The following is a 23,020-nucleotide window of genomic DNA, read 5'->3' as shown; positions in this document are numbered from 1 at the left end:
TATAATGATTTTCCGGAGTTGACTGCTAGGAACTCGGAGGCGCACAGAACTTTAATTTTTTGGGTTTTGGGAAGGAAAGTATGCAAATGGTGGCCGGACATGCTGGAGATCTTCCTGAACAGCGCGCGATCCGCCTCTCCTATATTGGCACTGCACTTACTGGTTTCCTGCTGATTAAATCTGTAATTACTTTGTAGGGTAATCCCTAAGACTTTAAAAGAAAAAACTCTATTGTTTCAGAGTACCGTAAGTTCGAAAACTGTAAAAGGCTGTTGTGTGTCTCTCTTGGTTAATACTGTACTGTGTACTGTATTCTATCGTATGGGTATTTCCGACACTGTATAATTGTATTGTACACGCAATACACAAAATGCAATACAGTACAGTAATATTGAACAATATCGTGTCACACGTATGAGAACATAAAGTGGCCGTAAAGTGTTTTTAAGTCTGAAAAGTTTAAAAAAGTAACGCTGCCATAAAACGGGCCAACCAGGGATAAGTCAGCTAATAAAAGTAGTTCTGTATTTGTGCGGCCCCCCACGAATATGTGCTACTCATTTTCGAGGCTCGTTTGCACGAGCATCTTTAGTTTTAGGATACTGAGAAAACGAAGACCTAAGACTCAAAAACGAAAACCTCCCTCAAAATCACTTATAAAAAGCTAGAAACGGGTCAAATTCATTGATAATTGACGATCTTGTTGTTTCCTACACATCCCAGGTCAATATAGCCGTTTATACCTATTTATAAGTGATTTTGAGAGGGCTGTTTTTGGGTCTTAGGTCTTAGGTCTTAGGTCCTCGTTTTCTACCTACAGTTAGTTTTCAATGTTAAGTCCTGGGGGGAGGGTACTTCCTTATAACAGGCTAATGGGGATGTGCCGCTGGATGGGGTCGCATTTTCACGACTGGGTTGACTATAATGGGGTCGCATTTTCAATAGAGTTACTAGAAAGGGAACGCACATCATATTTACGGTTAGCGAACGTACCAGAATGTTTGTACTGTAGACGAAAAGTAACGTGTTCTTCATTCAATCTAAAAAAATGGGTCAATTCATAAAAATAGAAAGTGACTAAGTTGAGATCGCGAAAATTTCATGTTTGCCCAAAAGTGACTAAGATGGGGTCTATAATTGGCCAAAGAATAGACTATAATGGGGTAGGGGCTCTGAGAGGCCAGCGGCACATACCCTGTGTTTGAGTCAGTATAACTGCTGTTTTTAAAACGAGTGGAGTTCGTTTTTTTTCCCACTTACGCTGACAAGCAAGCTAACTGGGGCCATTTTGTGTTCTTGAAAAAGATCGGAAAAGAGGAGATAACAGGAGATTGCTAGCAGGCCACGTTACTCGCGTTACTCTGTTGCGTTACCTCATGTACAGGTACAGGAAGTGGTAGCAACCAGATACCTTATCAATACACAACACGAAACCTCCTGTCGTGATCAAGGATTACGAGTAGCGAAGTGTTGATGACATGAGGGGAAAGGCGACCCCTAAAATGTTATTCCTCAGCTCCTCAAAATTTTGATTAATCTGTATCAGACACTATTCCACGGTTTTGGATTGTTTCGGAATTACTGTATAGGAGAGAAAGAGTCTACAAAAGGCGTCAAGGCCAATATTTGAACGCTTCTGTTTATCGATCATCAGTTGAAATCGTTACAAATCACAGCAACAGGATTCAAAATGATAATAGGAACTCAGATCGGCGCGGCTTGATCGGTGGTGTAGTAGACTTATGGTTTGTCTTGAAGGTAGTATCAATTTTTATGCATCGACACTGGTGAGTGAAATTTATGTGGTCTTACAGAGATTCAGTTTTCCTGATTTTTTCTGGTGCGAGTATCAATTTTCAACGGACAAGTAAAGAAGGCGGGAGATATGAAATCTTTACCTTTTGCCGCTTCGGTTGGACTCGGAATTTTAACTTTTCTGCTGCTTCTTGCGATCATGGGGATTGTTTTCTTGAGACGATATTTGAAGACGTTAAATGGTCCTAAAATAGAACGACAATTTGGGGCTTACATAGCGACAAAAGAGCCGCCAGAGTTTACTATCCCGCCATATAAGTTGATCTCTGAAGGAACTGGAAGCGAGGGTACAACAACACCGTGCAGCGAGGTCGGAGAAATCGAAAACGACGAACCTACGGGAAAGGTTTCGCCGCTGGCAGTTAGACGATCCTTATCGATGCCTATTCCTTCGACCCCTCCGGGGCAGAGACATGGGTTTGTTATAGCCCGCAATAAAGAAAGTGTCGAACCTGGGACGGTCGAAGAAGGTATTGCTACGAAGGAGTATCGACCTCAGTTTCGCCGCGCTGTGTCGCAGTACGTTATGCTACCGAAGCGAGAGCCGCTGAAGAGAGCGTCCGTGGCACCATACGGAAAACTGGAAGTTTCCATACAGTTCATGACGGAGAAAAATCTTCTGTTTGTTCAGGTTTGCTTCCATTATTATTTGAAACTTTTGTTCTCTTGTGCTGTAGCTAAAAGAGTTTGATTTCCCTATCTGTTGGCTGCCTGCAGACATCTGCGGATTCCTTTGCTAAATGCATAAGTGTGTCCAAAGTTAGTCACTTAAAAAATTATGTTCTTGGCTTATTAATGTGATTCATTTTTGTTGCCATAATTATTGTTATTATTTTTATGATTTCAGTCACGAGTTTATTTATCAATTATTATTATTATTATTATTATTCACTTCATAATTTAAACTGAATGCAGAATCAATTTTACTTATATATCTAGGCATTTAAATGGAGTATCTATGATATATTGACTAAGACTTTGAACACAAGCGTATTTCCTGTCGTCGCTTCACCCATTCGAAAACACCCACCTTTTAAGTACTTTTCGGGTAGAGAGAAGCTGGGAGGACCTGAAAATTGTCTGCGTTCGCAGGCCAGTATTGATTGTGTTACTATTATTTTTCCCTATTTTTAAAAATGCAATATAACTCTAGGACTGTCATGCCATTTCCTCATCGTTTGCCGCTCTTTTGTAGGTCAACGGGGCGTTTGATCTGCCGCATGTACGTCTATCAGGGGTCTCTACCCCGTATGTTCGCGTTCACCTGTTGCCTGGAGATCGCAATACGGAACCCAGGTCGAGTTTCCTGAATCTTTCAACCAACCGCATTTGCATGTTCGATCAGCTGACATTGGAAGAAGCACGGAAGTAAGGCTATGCTGACACTAGACTCGATAGCTTTTTCGCCGGCCTAAAAATCATACTTCATAGGGCTTCTGTGCCACACTTTGGTGCAATGTGAACACCTATTCGGCCGTCGCGGAAGTAAAAAAGCAGGAACCAGAACCGGAAACCACTGAAACGGAAGTAAATATTCAGCTCTCGCGGCCTACCGCTCCGGCACGATATTCGATGTGCGTGAACGACTTGTGTCGGTCTCGGGGGCTGCTGTTCAGACGATACCGAAAAGCTTTTCCTGGCGGCACGAAAAGCCTTTCGTCATCGTGTGACGTACCCTAAGTGGTACATTATCCTCCAAATTAACATTTTCGTCCCCTAGGAACCCCCTGGACCGGCTTATTTTTAGAAACATTTTAGGGCACTTTTTTCCCGCGAAAGTGGAAGCTCCTCTCTGACGGGAACAAATTCGAATTATAATATGATATACGTCAAAAGGGACCGAAATGTCATTAGAAGTGCAAAAATACCATTTTAACTTTCGTAGGTTTTGCTGACAGGTTTCTGGGACTCAGGACGTATTCTAAATTTGCCAAAAAGTTTTTAGAGTAGCCTGTGTACAGCCGCCCGTCCCTTCAATCGTCCCTCGCCGCGATTTTGTTCAAGGGGGGTGCGGCTTTATACAAGCAATCTCAGAGCTGCGATCCTTTTGTACAGTGCCACAGATCGAGAGGTCTGGCTGGGACCAGGATAATTGGCAAGCGTAATAGTTTACCCTTTTTGAAACTGTTGAAAACCAGTATGATTTTAAATTTCTGAGACAGCGCAAAAAGCTGGAAGTCTATGATTTGCGGACTTCCGTCTCCAAAACTCTCGATCCGTGGACAACCGTTCGTGGCGCTGGTCAAAAGGATCACAGCTCTGGGAAAGAGAATGGCAAATTAAAGGGCCTTGGCTCGTAATATCAAGCGCAAGCAGGGGAAATCGGACGAGGGCAAGTAAGAGAGAGGCTCCTTATTCGTCCAATTGTTTCCTATTCTGTTCTCCACCCAATACAAATTAAGCTGTTTAACGGATGTTTTCTTTTCTTTATAGTTGCACTCTGAAGTTCGTTGTTCTTGACTACGACAAATTTTCTCGAAGTGAATTCGTCGCCGAGGTGATGCTGTCACTATTGGAGATTGACTTGGTTGAAGGAGCAAAGTTGTCACGCCACTTAAACTCCAAGACTATTGATGACGTAAGTACAGTATACAGTTCGCCTGTCACGACGTCACGATCATTGCCCTTGCAATGAGTTCTATTACAACGTCTTTTATAATGTGCGGTTCGCTTTGGCTGGTGTGTAATTTGATATAATTACATTCTGACCCAGCTCACCATTGAGCCTCAACGGTAAAACAAGGGTCGTAAGTTCGATTCTCGTGATGTGGAGTTCGGAATTCTTCCAATTTTTCTGATGCTTGATTTCCATTTCTGTGGAAATGGCGCCGTTATCGTTTCTGTTATTGGCTATTGCTACAACGTTGCGCAGAAAACTGGACCAATATTTGTTCCCCAAAATAGTCCCATAGTGCACCTCGACACAACATCGAACCATCGTCTCTATTGTAGGCTTGATTACCAACCGCTGTTCGGGAAATGAGCCCGCGTTCCGTGGAAATCGAGTCTATCTCTAGTGCAACCTCTCCAACTCTTCCTGCGGATTCAGTTCATCTTAGCCTAAGAAAAACGCCGACATTTCGCGACGCCATCATTGGTTTACCCGCAAAATGACGTTTGAGGAACCTCTGCTGAAATTCCATACTGCATGATGACACGACACTACCCAGATCTAAATAGTGCTTCTGATTGGTAGAAAGTTTGATTCATCCAGTCAGGATCATTGCCCAGATCTGGATAGTGACGCGTCATCGGTGTGGAATGTCTGCGGCTCGTTCCTCAGACGTCATTCCTTTGGGAAACCAGAGTTTGCGTGGCGAAATGTCGGCTACCGGCTAAGCTCATATCTAGTTTTCGCTCACAGAAATATATTTCGTTCTGACATGCATGCGCTTAAATTTGAGAAATGCATCGCCTAGCCTCTCCACAAGTTTCGCCAGCTTAAACTGTCTCCAAGAACAACGGAAGGACTAAAACATTAGTGTTAAAATGGCCTCTACGAAACGTCCATTTTTACCCTTTTACTGTTCTTGGCTTAATATTTTCTACAAAATTTAATTTCCCACTCTCTTTTTTTCTTTCAGTCGGAAAACCGAGGCTCCTTGATGGTTTCTTTGTGCCAACAGCCGTCCACTGGCCACTTGCACGTCATCATTCTAAAAGCGACAGGACTTCCCCCTCTAAAGGCAGAGGCGCCTGGCGGACTTGGTAACATAACTTTCTATTCGGCCAAACCCCTTTCGCAACTTCTTACCTCCCCTGTAAAAAGTACTTGGTCTATATTATTCGCTACTGCTAACTGCCCCAGCCAGTTGATATCCTGTCCCCTTCCCAGACCCATGAGAGAAACCTTCAGGACAATAAGACTATTTAAAAATGTATTTTTTGCCTAGTAACATAATTCAGGATTAGCCTGTTCCAAGCTCTAAGATGCGGAAAGCGCATCGACAAAAGTTGTGCGAAAACCGCTGGGGAGCTGGGGAGAGATGTTCACTTTTCCCGCCGTTTTTCGCTCGTTTGATTTTCCATTGCTCGCCCGCCTTTTTTGTTCGTCTCCATTGACAGAGAGCCTGGCACAGGCTAATTCAGAATATAAATTACATCTACCACGACTTAAGACCTGGTTTCCAATGTTGAAAATGGCATCGCTTGTTTACGAAAGGGAGGTAAGAGAAGTCGCGTTTGAGGGGTTTCAACTTTAATGCTTTGACTGGAAAAGATATATTTGAGATTTTGAAGAGCTTGTCGCTTATGAGAGGTAATCGAACATGTAAGTTTGACTGTGTTTCAGCTGCATGCACGATTTGCAGTAAACAACGAATGCGTGCCATTATTAATCAAGTCCCCGATGAGTGATCTCGCCTCTCGGGGACAGCCCAACGTTAATGACATTTCGCCGAGGAAATTGCAGCCGAAATGTGTCCCGCTAGTGTTTCTGGGATCGCTACTGGGGACACGACGGTCAGCTATTGGTCAATTTTTTCCCCCTGTCCTTAGTAACATTTCCAGAAGTCTTTGCGAAAGGTAACTCGACCCGGTTTCTTTATCATTTTTGAAGAGGTATTTTACTGATGCTCAAAAAGGCAAGTTTTGTTTCCGCATTTTGATGCGTTATGGCACGCTCATTGCAGGCACCCTTGTATTTTGTTTTTTTCAGATACTTTTGTTAGAGTACTCTACTATGTCCAACGGAAAGTCGTTGAACGCAAAAAGACCAAAGTTGTTAAAAAATCCACTTCACCAGTCTTCAATGAAGCCTTTGTCTTTGATATGAAGGATGAAGAACTAAAACACTCAAGCATAATGTGTGAAGTCTACCGAGGTGATACAGTAAAGAAAACAAACAGAATTGGCTACATTACTCTGGGCCTTGAATCATTTGGCTCGGAGCTTAGGCACTGGAATGATATGATTATGACCCCTCTTAAAAGGGCTACTGAAACCCATTTGCTTCATGCTTAAGGTGTGGTAAAACGGTCAACAAAAACTTGCAACGTCTTTTGTGACGTTGATGCAAGCAAGTGAATTTGTTACTCTTCGTTTCTCAGGGTATTTGAACTCTAAGCCCTGGCTTTTTCGATCAAGGAAGACGGTTCTAAAAACAAGCTGATCGTTGAATCAGTAGTCATTGTCTTAGAGCGGAAGTGAGGGAAGTAACGGAAGTGTGTGGCGTCAATTATGCGAGCCACGCGAAAAGGCAGGAGCGTCTCCTTTCGAGTGATGCTCACGCGTGACTTCTCGCTACTCCTCCAAATGAACAGCTTGCTCGCAGGCTGGGTCAATTTTTGCCGCCATTTTGACTCGTTCTAAAGGTGATGTTACACGAGACGATTCGCAACGACGATGTTTAGACCAACACTGCGTTGCAACATTGTTGCGACATTGTTTCGAATAGATATGACGCTGTCCAACTTTGCAACGATGTGTTGTACTAAAAATCGTCGTCGCGAATCGTCCAGTGTAACATCACGCTACCTCTCCTTCCGTCGTTGCGTGTCAAGTTTACTAACGTTAAATATTCATCAGTTCTAATCGAACACCTGCACTGCACCATGCACTGTTACTATAATGTTATATTAACTTCTGAATGAGACTAAGAAGTTTTGTAAAGATCAATGTTTCGGTCATAAATTGTTGGGACACCAGACTAGGGTTAGACACATTATGTCTGCATAATGTTGAGCATAATGCTAAGATTAAAACGTTGAGCACGATGCTGGCATAATGGCGATTTAGCCTGCAAGCAGGCTCTCCATTTGGGGGATAATTGGTTTCCAACTGCCTTCTTTCAGTATTAAGCTCATTCCAACTCTTTGTTACTGGTTTCGAGGCCTGGTTAGTTCATAAAGTTCTTGTATTGCACTGTCTAGCAACATTTTTTAAATTTAAAATTTAAAAATCACTGTGTTATTGACGTCTGGAGGTAATTTGTTTGGGCAGGGGCAGGAAAAGGACCAGACTTTCTCCAGTGTCGATTTAGCATAATCCGCCGACACCGGCATAATTTTCGGCAAAATGATACAATTTTCAAAGTGACGCTTAAACAGCATAATAATCAAATTTTCGAGCATAATGTGCCTAACCCTACACCAGACACCAAACAAAGCTGAGCCCAGCCTCGTTTCAGTTCCCAGCCTCAGTTCCAGTTTCCTGGAGCGAGAGACCTATAAACGAGGTCTGGTCGAACCACCTGACCCCAACTACAAGGCTTTGAAAAATCAGAGATTTTCTAGACAATCACCAAACGCAAGCTATTCACCTAGCTTTCATAATTATGAAAAAACAGAGATTTCTAAGAATACATGTATCTTCAATCAAACACGAGAAGTTAACGAGATAAACTGCGGACACAGACGTATTACCGGTCGTCTCTTCTGGATCTCCACCCGAAAAATAACTTAATGGAAATACGTCTTTGTCCGCAAGCTAGTAACGAGACATCACATAGAAGTGAAAAACCAGCGATTTTCAAAAATATCTACAAACACGAGCCGTTTGCGATACTAGAGCTGTAAATAACCAGAGATTTTCAAGAATATCTCTAAACACGTGCCTTTCACGAGACTTTACATAGCTGCGAAAGACCAGAGAACATTTCAAGAAAATCTCCAAACACGAGCGTTTCACAAGACTTTGCAAAGTTTCGAAAGACCAGAGATCATTTCAATAAAATCTCCAAACACAAGCCTTTCACGAGACTTTACATTGTTTACATAGCTGCGAAAGACCAGAGATCATTCAAGAAATCTCCAAACACGAGCGTTTCACGAGACTTCGCAAAGCTGTGAAAAACCAGCGATTTTCATTAAAATCTCCAAACACGAGTTTTTCACAAGATTTTCTTTTTCAACAAAATAAGCTAAAATATCCAAACACGAGCCTTTCACGAGACTTAACATAGCTCATGAGCGAAAGACCAGAGATAATTTCAAGAAAATCTGCAAACATGAGCTTTTCACGAGACTTTGCAAAGTTGTAAAAAACCAGCGATTTTCAACAAAATCTCCAAACACGAGCCTTTCACAAGATTTACTTAGCTGCGAAAAAAAGGGATTTTCAAGAAATATCCAAACACAAGCCTTTCACGAGACCTTACAAAGCTGTAAAAAAAACCCAGGGATTTTCAAGCACATCTCCAGCAAAACACGAGGCTTTCACGAGTTTAAGCTCTGAAACACCAGACACCAAATCTCCAAACACGAGCTGTTTCCCTCGTTTTTACAGGGAGAGGGAAAGCTTCCCATACTGATGTCCCAACAATTCTGTCTTTTGTGGCTGGAGGATGGGTCTTAATCGGAAAATTAAGCAAATAAAGGACTCTTCACAACTTGTACAGTTCGTTTTGAACCGAAATTTATTTGTGTTAGTTAAATGACACATTTGAAACTATACTACAGTTTTGTCTATATTTTAAATACTTTTTAAATGGTCTAATATTTTGTTTGAAAATTGTAAAGGTAAATATTTATTTTCTTACATAATTCGAGCCCTTCAGAAAATCAGTAGGCTTAAATAAATTTTAAACATTATGGCTTAAAAACAAAGTGTATTTCTATCAAATTTTGGGGTCTTTTTGTTACCTATACCCTGAGAACCTTGCATCGCTAATTAACAGACTTCGATCTGAATGAGATTACTGGATTTGTCGACAGCTGGGTAGCCTGTGAAAACATCCGTTTCTCCTGGGCGAAGAGGGAGGAGAAACGGGTGTTGTCGCACCCTATCAGTTCGGCGCAATGCTTCCTCCACGCGCGACGAATTTGCCTGTAGCGAGAAAGTAGAGGCGACAGCTGCGTGTAAAATGTTTGTGTTGCGAGAGTTAAAAAAGATAACAGCGTGAATTTCCGCATGCAACGCAACATTTATGCAGACATGTTTTAGAAATATATTACCCGCGTATTAGTTCGCATCATCAGTCCTCATGTTAATTTTCACGAAAAAAAGTTCACTTCTTTCAAAAAATAATTACTTATAACAGCACGCTTTTACTAACAGGAAGATAATAATCAGAGAAAGCGTTATTCTGGGCGTTGACTGCATTTATAAGGGAATAATCATTTCCAGCAAGAGCCATAATAGGACCTATTATGGCTCACCTGGAGGTCCATTATCTAATGTTAGGCTCATGCTATTGTAGATTTTCTCGGGATACATGTGTTCATAATTAATGTTTAAGTTAGTTGCTCTAATTAAGGACAGAAAAGAGTATTTTATGCAAAGCACCATAGTATATGTCAGTTGGTTGAAGATTTTGTAAAACAAATTAAATTGAAATTTTAACAAGTCCGAAAAAATAATATTTTTATACACAGAAAGAAAAAAGTTCCAAAAATTACCTTAAATTTCAATTATCATCCTTTTTTCCTTAATACACATAATCACAAACTAACAAATCTTTGAAATCCGTGTTTCCGACGGAATCTTTTGTTGGCACAGGAATATCAACTTTTTCTATACCACAGCACCACCATTCATGTTCACGCTATTCACGCTACTAATACTGTTTATGTCAGGGACATTATTAGGAAACATATTGCCAGGCCAACTGTTTGGCGAGCTTGCAGGCACATGGGCATGCGCAGTACTACTAGGACTATTCATAACCAACAGCTCGTTCAGAGCATTTTCCACTGTGTTTCCCAAGCTAATTGGCGGGAAAAAAAGCCCTTCCACCGTTCCGGGACGAATCAGCCTTAAGGAGGGTAGCCTGAGAAGAAGTTTGCCAAATCGTGTTGGTTGGTTTGGGTACTGCGTACGAATGCAATCTTCCAAGGCACACTGAGTACGTTCTTGAAGTCCTTCCACGTGCGCAGCGTTAGCGAGTCCCTGGGAATCTGAAAGACATACAGCCGAACATTTATTAAGCAATCTTATTTCAAGCGATCACTTACTTAAGTCTTTGAAACCGTTTTAAGCGGTCATCTCAATTAAGAGGTGGCTGTCATCTTTTCCGTGGTTCATAAGAACTATTTTTTGTTATCTGCACTTCTATTAAACCGGCACTTCGTCAAGATTTACTCCCGGCTACAAGTGCCATAGATTTTCATAGATAGACTACACCAGGGGCACCCAACGACAGTCTTCTGTAAAATATATTTTCGGAGAAGAGAAGCAAAAATTGCCTAGAAATTTCTATACCTCTAAGGAAGTCCAAAAACGTCTAGATGACCATCCCATTCATGTAAAATTTTCGAACCTTATCTAGAAAATTCCCTACGATTTTCTGAAGTGTAATTTTCGGAAAATCCACTTCTTCGAGATTGTCAACCATAGCCCCACATTTTTAGTGCTTAACGTGTAACAGCTTCTCCCTGAAATGGAGCTCGAATAGAGCTTGTTCAACCCAAAATTAATTTTGTTGTATTTCACTGCACCTCTACAGCTCGCTGAAAACCGCTCTTGTTCAAATTTTTCGTCTCATAGGAATGCTAGACGAAGATAACCTTCAATAAGGCAAAATAAGTGTCTAAGTTTTGCAGAGACCAACTGAAGACGGTCACCTTCACTTTTCCTTCCGAAAGAAGGATGAAACAGTTACTTGAGCAAATCACAATTTGAAATTTAGATCCCAGTTATTATCAACCTTTTCGGAATCCCGAGGTTAATCTGAAAGAGGAAATTTGTTAGCCCAATATAGTAAATGGAAGTAAAATATTGAAGAAATACGGACCTAAAAAGCACTTACCTGGGTTAAACAGAATTATAGCCTTTAGGCAACAGAACTCAGCGGAGTCTATGTGCAGGTTTTTAAGTTTTTCGACTTGTTCTTCAAACAATTGGAAATTTTCAACGAAATCAAACGACATTGATCCATTATTGCTCGCTAACAAATCGCTGCTCGACGGCGGTGTGAGGGCACTAATGGTCAGCGGTTGTGCCATGTGAAATGGAGAGCAGTGTTGTGCGGTGCTTAGTATAAAAAGTTCACTCCAGCATGAGCGCAATAAGATGGACTGATCAGGGAGAGTTAATTCAGTGAAAAAGGGAATGTTCTTTGCCCATTCTACGATTGAAACTAACAATCTTGCACCAAGTTCTGAAGCGCTTTCCAGTCCCGCAATGCTGGCGGGAATCCTTAGGGATTGTTGGTAGCGCGCGATGGTGTCTGCCCGGAGTAGGAGTGTAATGTAACTTGAGTAAAAGGACTGTGGATTGCGAATGTCTCCTAGACCCATTTGGAAAGAACTGACCAGGTCAGGCTGCGCCGCTGAGATGCGGCCTTTCTGGACAGCTGTTGACAAAAGCAAAAGTCAGTAAATTAAGTCGATCGTTATTTGCGTAAGTCTTATACCTAAGGGAGACTGGGCTCCATGTCATCGAAGATAATAAAGTTTCTATGACAATGAGCGCTTACCATTTGTATGGAAAAGCCGGTAATACCGGGGAGAATTCAAATGGTATGGTTTATCCCGGTAGAAATTTTCCGGAAAAAAGTAATACCTTTCGAGGTATCACACGTTTTCCGTTTTTACCGAAACGACCGAAATTATTTGTACCGTTTGTCGAGTTAACCAGTGCCAGGCTTCCTTTTGAGGCGGAAGGTGATTTGTTTTAACCCAGGCCCACTCGTTATCTGGTGTTTTGCAAATGATACAACTCTTACCTATTTCTCTTTTCGGAGACGTTTTTAAGTCAGGTACCATTTGTCAGAAATTTTTTACCGAAATTTCCTTTCCAAATGGTAAGCGCTCAATTACTACGACTGGGTAGGAAACCACGTTCTTATCAGGATCAACTCTGTAAACGCAGTCACAAACGAATTTCTGTGAAATCATATGCTTTTGTAAGTGTTCCTATTTATTACCAACAGCTGCTGTGCGCTGGAGATTCTAAATTAGTAAGCGACCGGTCGCGGGTTAGACTCCTGTTGGGACATTGTGACCCACGATTCTCTGTCCAACCAAGAGAGAATGACTCTTGGTCCAACGTATCTATCCCAACTCGTCTTGTTAAGTCATGGGTGGTGCTCTCCAGAACGTACAAAGAAATGAACGAGCGAATGACCGGAATGAAGGACAGAAGGAGTGAATGAGTGAAGGAAGAACTGGGAATGAATGGATGAGTGAATGAATAAGAGAATGAATGAAATACTTTCTTTTCCACTTATTGATTTTTGTTCAGTCTCAGTCGCCTGATTAGGATTTTATTCTTTCTTGTTGTTTTTTTAATCACCACGAACATGAATAAAAGAATAGCATATAGAAATTGCCCAATAAATCACATAAAGCTATAAAGCAAGTTGGCCTACAGTAGTAGCTAATACGTGGTGAGGAAAAATAGTAGTACGGAAGGCCTTATGCTCTTGCTCCTTAATATAAGGGATGTTCTACGAGCTGAGATACAGGACGGGTTTAGAGAAGAGTGTGGCTTTATTATAGCAACACAAGCTGCCGCACTTATTTATTTTACGATTACGATAAAATTAGGTGTTATTTACTTTCATTGTTCCGTAACATTATTGTCTGATGTACCGGTCAGATAAAGTTAACTACCAGGCTATCGGACAATACAACGGAAAAATGATAATACACGAACCAGCAGTTTATACAGTTTCAGCTTGGGTCAAAATTTTCATCGCCAAATAAAGAAGTGATGTTAAGTGGCAAAGCTTACCGTCTTTCCTCATTCCAACTTTCATGCATTTTTTCAGTCTGCAATACTGGCAGTGGTTTCTGTGTTGAATATCCACTGGGCAGTTTTTAAACCCCCTACATGTGTACGAAAGATTCCTTCGGATGCTTCGCTTAAAAAAGCTCTTGCAGCCTTCGCAGGTAAAGACCCCGTAATGCTTCCCGGATGACTTGTCTCCGCAGACGACGCACTCAATAGACGGCTTGGATGTTCTCGAAAGGTCCTCGTTTTCCGAACAGTCTTCCGGCGAATAGAAGGCGTTTTCTAGAAGGATAGGAGAGTCATCGGCGTCGGAATATTCCGCACAAGAGCTTTGCGGTTGAGGCAATCTGGTCAATGAGCTAATGTTTACGTCAATTGCCGATGTCGCCTCGTCAGTGTAAGGGTTCATAATGCACATGAACTTTCAGCCAAAGAATCGACAACGGACTAGAGAGGTTACTCCCTCTCTTGAATACAAACATGAATGACTATTGTTGGACCATAAAAGGGGAAGAGCGTGTGAACAACAAAGGCAATTAGCCGCTTTTGTGTAAATTATGTAATATTCATAAGGGTACCAGTTATTCCGCCCAGTGATCGATGGAAGATTGAAATCAGCTCGGCTAATACCAACTGGTCCTTCAGCGCTAATTCGAAAAGAAAAACACATTTCAAGGCTAATTACGCCCTGTTTGGGGTAAATTTTACTTTTCTTTACTTTGTTTGAATAGCTTCTGAGTGTTATTAGGGTTTTTTTTTAAGAGTTATCATTATTTCAAAGTCCATCGATACGTCGTGGGGAGGACTTCAATGTGGAGACCGGATAGCTTGTCGGCCACTGCGTTAGAAACTTTAAAATCACCGCGTCTAACGAAGACCCGTTTAGAAAATTGGCTCAGCATGATCAGGGGAGTCTAGAGGACCTTGTTTCAGCATAGGGTGAAAGTCAAAATCATAAGACCAAAGGGCAAATAGCTCGACACGTTCAGCCCTTAACATAACACTTACAAGAGATATGAAGAACAATTTACCGGGGCAAGTTTGAAAAGTTTATATCACTTACAATATAAACGGTTTTAATTCGTGTTTTAAGGATCCCAGCTTTATTTAGATATTTCCACTTCCAGATTACACATAAAATAAAAATATTTGGAGAAAAGGTAGTAAAACAATATTAATATTTCTCGTTTGAGGAACACTGGTGTGTTAAATTTTAATCGTATATGCAATAGCCTCATGGTGAACGTGGCTAAACAGGCTTCTTTTGGTTGGTTTATTTAACGTCATATAGTCACTACTTTTATGACTTTCAAAACGAAGAAACGAAATAAAGCAATAGAAAAGAATTAGAAACAATTGTTTCTTAGTTGCTTTAGAATGAATTTGGTGGTAGGTTATTTGCAAGCGCTCAACCATAAGTTACCAACAAACAAACAAGCAAGGAACCACGTCTGAGTTAAAAACTGAAAATTTTATAATTAGGCGTTCGCTGTCCGCTTTATTTAAAAGCATTGAACTTCTGGGAATTCTGAAAATCTAAAGGCGGGAAATTACCATGTTTTAATCTAGCCCGCGTCAGTATTGCATGAATTCTTCCCCTGTTTAGCAGGTCAAAGACCCAGGCCAATCTTACAGCTCAAGATTTTTGCCGATCAAATTGCTAACTCACAAAAGTAAATCACTCTTTAAATGATGACATTAAATCATGGGTGTATTCAATCGACTTAATTAAAATTCATCTGCAAAGATACTTTTATACGTTTATTTTCGAGTTTGCATTCAACCCGTCAGTGGACCATGTAATTATTGTAAATCATGAAGCGTGCCATTGTTGTTTGTTTTAGGAAACGTGTTGGTCTGCGGGTGACTTGTTTGTACATCACTGTCGTTTCCTTAAAATCATTTGATTATTTTTCTCATTATTTTGACTCCACTGGACGCAAACTGGGGAATTGCTAGAGTAAATTGAATACGAGAATCTTGAGGATATCTCATTTGATATGAAAAGATTAACAATGTAAATGTCGATAATTTTAGATATATTTCGTCTTGAAAATTTGGATACTGTGGCGCCTTAAAACGTAAAGTTACTAAACAATCCATGTAATTAAGTTAACCTTCCTACAAGCCGTCTAACTCCACTGGTCCTTCTACTGAAACAGAATTGTCAGTTTTCAGTGCCTTTAGTTGGATGTACCTGGTGATAACTAATGTACCTGATTGAAATAAGTGACCAAGGTTTCACAAACTGATATATCTCTCAAGTTAACAGACGGATTGAATTCAGAAAAGCTGTTTAGTACATGTAATCAGAAAATCTTCACGACTTGAAGCAAAACTTTCTGAAATACAACTTAGATACTTTCCAATAGAAAAACTTGACTTTTAGCTAAATGACAGGTCTCTAATTCATCATGTATATCATGCATGTTGTCAAAGAGAAAGGATATTACGAGTTTTTTTATCAAAAGTTAAGGACACCTGCAGATACTTAGTTGTTTACGTCAAGGGCAAGCAAACGCCGTTGTCCTATCTGTGTTGAGTTACAGAGGGAGCGTGCAAATTAATCCTGGCCTATAGTCTTTCGGATCGGTCTATCTGACGAGATAAGCGAAGGGACTGATATAGGTGGATAATCTAAATCATAAAACAACATTTGCTGCTGCAGCCTCGTCTCCAAGTCAGTTCGCGCTGCCCGAATGAGCGGGGGAGCGCGAGTTCTTCCGACAAGTTTGACAGGTGATGTCACATCCCAATCGCCGACGACGACTGGGAACGAGGCTGTTGCTATTGGACTTTCCATCGCTGGACTCCATTACTTTGTTTTGACAAATTACGGGCTGCAGTAGGAATAAAAACTTATCAGAATTACCAGTAAGCGGTTGGAGATGCTTACTTTTCACTTTCAATGTTTTATGCCACACACATGTCACACGATTCGTATTCTTCAGATTCTTCATGCACTGAGCCATTATGCAAATGAATGAGAGAATGAAAACATGAAAACTTTTGAACATCCATTATCACTAAAAAGATTTAAATTGTTAGTATTAAATGTGCTCTCTGCGTGTGATGAAATAGGCTTTTACTATACTGCTCTCTGTTATGGAAATATCAAAGACATGTAATTTTAAAACTATACCCATAAAGGACATGATAAATCTATGATCAATTGCACAGATGGTACTCGAGTTATTAACCTGTCCTTTCGTTCATGGTCAGTTATGGAGGAATATTGCTGGGAAAAAAATAAGAAAGAAAACGAAAAGGATAAGAGAGTGGTCTATCTTTCCATCGTTTCAGGCATTTGACTACGGGGCTAATGTGCGTTCTTTTCCGGCCTGCATGAGAGCCTCGAAATGGCTCATCATGAATATCATTCTCAGTATTTTTACCTTTTCTCTGTTACTCTTTGGATCATTCCGAGAAGTTAGTAAAATGTGAAAGGGAGATTTGCGTCAAGTTTACGTCCGTATGTTGCATAACTATAACCCAAAAAATACCTATTTTTTTATCAGTTTTGCCAAACGAGAAGAAGATTTTAGCAATGCAAAATGTAGTACTTCGAGTTTTGACAAGTTTTACATGATTATAGTTTACTGCATGCAAAAGGTAACAATGATCTCTTCCACCCATAATTCGCCATTATCGTCTTAAGGAGAAAAATTTCTTTATTTTCTGTTGTCTAGAATAAAGAAACTCGACCGCGATTTCTTGTATTAGCCGTTTTTATCGCTTTTATCGCCCTGAGAGACCATGTGACATCGCTTGTATCCCGTCCGTCTTTAAGCGAGTGCAAAGATGGCAGGTATCGTGAATAAGGTCTATTCAACAAAAATTGTCATTCCAACGATCTTGCGCGCGCACGATTCGACGTTAACTGACGTCAACAAAGAAACGAAAACATAACAGCACGAATAACAGTCAAGCAGAACGATGGCTGCGAAAAAGAAACATGCGCCTTCTGTTTTATTAACAGAGGAGGAAAACAGTATGGTTCGCGAGATATTAGGACAGAAAAAATATGTGAGTTATCAGTATTTGAATCGAGATTCGCTTTTGTTTTATGTGCTATTGCTTTGAAAACAGCGTAGTTTCTTGCAAAATACCACTATGCACTAGAAATTGTTGCAAATATGATTATAAACTAGGTAAACTTTGGCAAATGGCAGGAAAGTTAAGTCAATCAGCTATTCTCATATAGTAGCTTACTCTCTTTCAATTATTCCTTAACCTGAAGCAAGCCGCTCACAATTTTGTCAGCAAAAACTTTTCATCACCTACTACCGCTCATATTTTAAGGACTCCACCCTTCTAAAAGATGCGGCGTTGAACCAATCTTTACGTACGAGCAAGCAGTGTCTTGGAGTGATTTCTCACCATATTCCTCCGTAAAGAACTTCCTCGCAGGCCAATCTTTACAGGACCATAGTCATACGAAAATTCTTAATGAAACAATATCTTCAGAGAAAAAAAATCTCAAGTAGTTTAAGGCCTGGGTCTAGTAGATTTACTTGGAAAATGATTTATTGGCTATAGCTTTGGCTCAGATAATGGACCTGAAACAAAATTTGCCGCACATAAAGAACTCATCGTCCTTATGATTTTAAAGTATAAATAGGCTGTTAATAAGTCACGTGATATGTCACGTAACCATTTTGCTAAAAATCTTAAAAAGCTGACAAATTGGTGGCGGGTTTAAGAAAAGAAATCGAGCGATAACAGTTTTCTCATTCATATTAAATATTTCTGATATTTCTCGCTTGGAATGACCGTCCATTGCACTTCAATAAAAATTACGACGGAAAACATCATTTTAAATGCCCTAATTAACCTTGAATTATTCAACACTTTAATTTTAAACTTCGCGTACATTCGTTCTAAACGTGCAAAGTTAGGTGTGTTTATCTTCTATGAGAAAAGCCAATTTATTTATCCAAACAAAGTAAATTCGCCAATTCCCTTCATTTTCAATTTTTGGTCACGTAACATGCCTTTATGTGACCATAATTAAACGTTAAGGCGCAAGAAGACCACAAGATTTACTTTGGGAAAAAATTTCAATTTGTTCTTGGTCTCTTAGCGAGAGATATTGTCATTCAATCACATGCTCCGAACCCACCTCTGACCCAGGCCTCAAACCCCTTGAGAAATGGAGAGAAGTGTGACGTCATGTTACTATAGTAGCAAGATTTCTGGGTCTCAACACTCTTTCTTGACACAGACGGCCATTTGCTTTTTCGAACAGTGGGAGTAAATTGTGGATACCGTTTTGTTCCTGAGTACAGTCAGACACAGAAAAGTCATACATGTCAATTTTTTCTTTTTTTCTGCAATATTTGCAGTACAACGTTTTGTTGAGAACCAGAAAGTTTCCTACCATGACAACGTGACGTAACGACTTCTCTTTATTTTTCAATGTATTTTCATAAAACATTCTTAACAATGTATATTTTCGCTGGGGCTACAAAAGACTGGGCTCGGCTCCTCGAAAGATGGTTAAGTTTAACCCAGGATTAAATCAAAATTAAAGCGCGGTTTTCTTTTCTAAGAACGTGCAAATGGAACTTAAAATAAACCGTTGAGCCCTTACTATGGTATACAGTAAAGATAACACAAAATGTTACTAAAAAACAAAAACGGAACCAAATTTTAATCCTGGATTAACGCTAATCGGCCTTTCAGGAACCGGGCCTGATGTTTTAGCAAAGCGATTTCCTAGATTGTCTCTAAAATGGCGACGTTAGCCTTAAGTTCATTTTGCCAGAAAACCGTAGCTTGGTTTAATTTATCCTTCATATCTCCCATAGTCCTTAGCAACAGGTGTTGTCCAGTTATACCTTGCTTTACCATCAGACCGAACCCGTTGGGAGCATACTATCACAGGAGTGGTATGTCTGGTCAAAGATGGCATCAACAAATCCTACTACATAAAAGTACTGGATCTGAAAGTTAGTGACAACTTTACGTATTTATTCTTTTCAGTAAATTTCAATCGCACGGATAACTTGCTTGCCTAGGCCTATTACGAGGTCTTCCCACAATGCGTTTCGGTGACGTAGCCGACCACGTGACACAAAAAGCCGCTTTGAATATTCTCGACCCCAGAGCCCTGGCTTTTCATGCGCAATAGAGAGAAGACGTTACCATGACAGCCAAACTTCTGGATCACAACAATAAGGAGCTTGAGCAACGACGAAGGCGACGGCAAACAGAACGGCGAAAAGGCGATGGGTTTTTATTTTCAAAACAACAACTTTGCGCGTGCATCACGGTTTTTTGTACATTTTTTAGCCGTCGTTGCACGACTGCGACATGAAACTTCCTAATTTCGCGCGCCCGCTTTATGGAGTAGGTGAACACAACACAAAAATTGTCTTTTTCTTTTCCTAAACTTAAATACGGTCCTTTCCGATTCAACCGCTGAAAATTTTGTCAACATCTGACAAATTAAATGAAATCAAATAAGATCAGGAGCCCATCACCATGACAAGATCGATGAAGTTTCAAAAAGTGCGAATTCCTTTTTAAGTGACGTTTTCGTTTGTTGTCATGGTAGCAAAATCTTCTCTCTAGAGCAGAACTCTGTGGAAGAGAATGTGTGTTTGAAATATGATGCGTAGGGACTAGTCAAGATAACGTACAAGGAATTCAATCCCTCATTCGGCGATGCCTGAATACACAATGGAGGATGATTATTCAATTACCGTACTATGATATTTCTTTCTCTTCTCTCTAAACACAGGATCGAGAAAAGGAATGGGAGCAAGAGTTATACAAACAGTTCAAATACAGAGCTGCAACTCCGACATTTCATACTTTCAATGCTCATGTGAGTAAAGTTATGTGCGTTCCATGGCTGGCCTAGCGCCCAAAAAAGTACCCTGCGAAAAGAGGCTTCTCTATCAAACTGAAGCGTCGGTAGCCCTCACCGGCAAAGTAAACTTAAGTCAGGCCGTGATCCGCGGAACGCAGTTTTTATTTTCGTTTTTCAAAGTAGCACACTACATATTTTCTGTTGAACACTAGACTACTTCGTCTACCCTTCTTCTCTTTAATACTTGCAACACAAGGAATTAAAGCTATAAAAACAACCGTATTCAGTATATCGTCCTTAAAATGCTATGTTCGTATACTTTCCATTTCGATTTACCGTTGCGCGACTGTCAATGCTACAACCTGCGACAAATTTTATATGTAAAATTCAGGGTCATCTGACATCAGCTGCTACAGACTTTAAGAAGTGTTGTAAGGTTTCTGTCTCTCGTTCCCCCTAATTTTTTCCATACTACGCAAATTTGACTTCACCGATTCCTATGACAAAGTTTTACCAATTTCTAATCCACCAGAAGACTCACTTTGCAAGTTTTTTTTCCTATTTCGACAGGACTGCCGCGCAGGATTGAATTTCTGTGATGAACTAGAAGCATTTGCATTTCGCGCAGCCATTAAGGAAAGAATTAAAGACTTCAAGCGAAAACGACGAGGTTTGTAATAAAAATAGAGGCTTATAAAGGTCTATTGAATAGGAAACACAAACGTTAATGCTTCTCATTTCGCTGTCTATTTTAGAGGGGCACGACAAACGAAAAAATTAATGCTTCAATCGATGAAAGGGGAGGAGGTGCTTTAGATAGTTCATCTTGCTATCTTGTCTGTCTTCACTTTATATTCATCTGTTTTATTAAACAACAATTTTAATAAAAGACGTCTTCACTCCCTCAGCTCAAAATTGATTAACTGGAATACTGATGCACCCGAATTTTCGTAATAATGCTATGCATACATCTTGAGATTTTGACCAGGCAGTCAAAATCAGTGTCAGAGTCAGTGTCAAATCAGCACAAATAGAGACTTATAGATTTGAGGGCGAGGAAGAATACGAGGATTTGACTTAAAGTTTCTTTGGCGTATTCTCAAAAATTAGCTAGACACCCCAAAAAGCCTCATTTTACTTTTTTCACCGGAAAAGTTAACGCGGTTATTTTTATTGAAGGAGGATAAGCCTTCTCCCGATCGCAAAATGATGGAACTTCTAATATCCGCGTAAACTCTAAGTAGAATGACGCCGGTTATCACGTTTTCCCGCCAAAAAATAGTGGGTTCACGTGCGCACACTACTTATTATTGCCCGTTTTTGTAGTCGTCCTCGTTTTAAGTATCTAAAAGTCTTTAATTTTTCGCCCTCACAGAGGCTCGTGAGCGCAAGCTGTTAAATCAGCAACATAAGCAATTACAACAGATGCAGCAAATGCAACAAATGCAACAAATGCAGCAAATGCAGCAGATGCAACAGTGGCAGAAAATGCAGCAAATGCAGAGGATGCAACAGTTACAGAAGATGCAATCATTGGTCGGGGGCCCCATTGGACGAGCAGGGGTTCAAATGGTTCGTTACCAGAATGCTCCCAACCGTCCACTGATGAGGCCACAGGGGTCCCAGATGATGCAGGGTAAGTTATTCCAAACTGAGAATACTTGGACCAAAATAACTGTCGAAACCCTCTTACCTATAGTTGATCTATAACTCCTTCGATTTCAACAGACGGGGTCTCTTACCAACAAGACAAGCCAGAAAATTTCTAAGTCCCCTTGATGAGATGCATTTGTCTATTCGACAGTCTACTCTGTCCACTCGTATCATGTTGATAGTATTGGACATCCCTCGCTGAACGGACACGCCCATCATCCAGAATGTCTCTACATCTCAATTTAAGGCCTGGCTCTTGGCGTGTTTCAGGTTATTTACGGATTCATCTTTCGTACTCAAACTCTCGCCGCCAAACAGGCCAGAGTAGGATTTTCAATAAACGTTGATGAGATAACTTGGGACAAAGAGGGAATCTTAAGGCGTTGGCCGGGATATGTGAACCCGCAGGATCTATTCTGGTTACTTCAGTGCTTAAATTGCATGTGTTATTTTCAGTTCGTCCCAGGGCTCCAGGAGTTCAAATGCGGCCACAAATGTCGCCTCAGTCTTCCATGCAAATGCGACCGGGTGTACCCAGAGGAATGGCGCCAACACGGAATATCAGTGCCTCTCCCCAGGCTACTGTTCACAGACCGGGTGAAGATATCTATGGAACGTACGGGAGAAAGCCTGCCGCTCCAACAAATGGTAGGCAGTGAGAGCAATGAGACGACTGTTTCACATTAGATATTTTCCGTCGCAAAACTGATTCAAAAAATGATAATAAGAAGAAAAGCCAGAACGAAAATTGTGCAAAAGGATAAAAAATCAGCTCGCGCCACCACAGATTTGAAGAGAGAAAAATCGTTCTTCAATGCGAGAGACTAAGCGACTACTTTATGGTCTCTTGGTAACGAGCAACTTCAATGACATTCGTGCCACACAATAATTGATGCTCCAGGAAGGAGCAACATTGCCAGCTCCCTTTAAACAGGGTATCTGACTTTTCTCTTCTGGAGGTTAGCCTTTCCAAGATGAACAGTTCAAATTCTTAGACTCATCAAATCTCACTAGAATTACGAGCTGGGATTTGCCATATTCGCTTGATCGCAATGCTCTTTTTAAATATTTAAAACTATTTTTTTCATTCAGATTCAGCGAAATCGGCAAAAGAAACAGCCC

The 23,020-nt window shown here is 40.6% G+C and overlaps 3 protein-coding genes across 3 annotated transcripts in view; 2 read left to right on the top strand and 1 right to left on the bottom strand.

Moving 5' to 3' along the window:
- The first annotated feature begins 1,372 nt into the window (after nucleotides 1–1,372).
- On the top strand, nucleotides 1,373–7,224 carry LOC140938968 (synaptotagmin-7-like). The gene is made up of 5 exons (XM_073388513.1): nucleotides 1,373–2,446; nucleotides 3,011–3,183; nucleotides 4,249–4,393; nucleotides 5,400–5,523; nucleotides 6,473–7,224. Exons 1-5 carry the CDS (start codon nucleotides 1,886–1,888, stop codon nucleotides 6,775–6,777), a joined length of 1,308 nt encoding a protein of 435 aa, XP_073244614.1. The 5' UTR covers nucleotides 1,373–1,885; the 3' UTR covers nucleotides 6,778–7,224.
- Nucleotides 7,225–10,236: 3,012 nt separating this feature from the next.
- LOC140938548 (nuclear receptor subfamily 2 group F member 1-B-like) lies at nucleotides 10,237–13,837 on the bottom strand. Its single transcript, XM_073388035.1, has 3 exons — nucleotides 13,429–13,837; nucleotides 11,501–12,046; nucleotides 10,237–10,649 (listed from the first exon to the last, which is right to left on the bottom strand). The coding sequence occupies exons 1-3, from the start codon at nucleotides 13,835–13,837 to the stop codon at nucleotides 10,267–10,269; spliced, it is 1,338 nt and encodes a 445-aa protein (XP_073244136.1). The 3' UTR covers nucleotides 10,237–10,266.
- Nucleotides 13,838–17,364: 3,527 nt separating this feature from the next.
- The window catches only part of LOC140937865 (uncharacterized), a 10,065-nt gene continuing 4,409 nt past the window's right edge, over nucleotides 17,365–23,020 (top strand). The window contains exons 1-7 of the mRNA XM_073387435.1: nucleotides 17,365–17,454; nucleotides 19,239–19,379; nucleotides 20,174–20,260; nucleotides 20,816–20,915; nucleotides 21,621–21,881; nucleotides 22,355–22,546; nucleotides 22,991–23,020. The exon at nucleotides 22,991–23,020 is cut by the window's right edge and continues 81 nt beyond it. Of these exons, the coding sequence (XP_073243536.1) occupies nucleotides 17,365–17,454; nucleotides 19,239–19,379; nucleotides 20,174–20,260; nucleotides 20,816–20,915; nucleotides 21,621–21,881; nucleotides 22,355–22,546; nucleotides 22,991–23,020 (901 nt within the window). The remainder of the gene's footprint in view (nucleotides 17,455–19,238; nucleotides 19,380–20,173; nucleotides 20,261–20,815; nucleotides 20,916–21,620; nucleotides 21,882–22,354; nucleotides 22,547–22,990) is intronic.

Source organism: Porites lutea, chromosome 5 (assembly GCF_958299795.1).
Source record: "Porites lutea chromosome 5, jaPorLute2.1, whole genome shotgun sequence".
Taxonomy (NCBI): Eukaryota; Metazoa; Cnidaria; class Anthozoa; order Scleractinia; family Poritidae; genus Porites; species Porites lutea.
This window is presented reverse-complemented; position numbering and strand designations above follow the sequence as displayed.

What these genes read in the sequence shown, in the direction of transcription:
- LOC140938968 (XM_073388513.1), top strand. Translation starts at nt 1,886, where the DNA reads ATGAAATCTTTACCTTTTGCCGCTTCGGTTGGACTCGGAATTTTAACT. An exon ending in ACATTGGAAGAAGCACGGAA is followed by an intron (nt 3,184 to 4,248) that starts GTAAGGCTATGC and finishes TTTTCTTTATAG; the next exon opens with TTGCACTCTGAAGTTCGTTG. An exon ending in ACTCCAAGACTATTGATGAC is followed by an intron (nt 4,394 to 5,399) that starts GTAAGTACAGTA and finishes TTTTTCTTTCAG; the next exon opens with TCGGAAAACCGAGGCTCCTT.
- LOC140938548 (XM_073388035.1), bottom strand. Translation starts at nt 13,837, where the DNA reads ATGAACCCTTACACTGACGAGGCGACATCGGCAATTGACGTAAACATT. An exon ending in AGTTGGAATGAGGAAAGACG is followed by an intron (nt 12,047 to 13,428) that starts GTAAGCTTTGCC and finishes TTTTGTCAACAG; the next exon opens with CTGTCCAGAAAGGCCGCATC. An exon ending in TATAATTCTGTTTAACCCAG is followed by an intron (nt 10,650 to 11,500) that starts GTAAGTGCTTTT and finishes TATGTCTTTCAG; the next exon opens with ATTCCCAGGGACTCGCTAAC.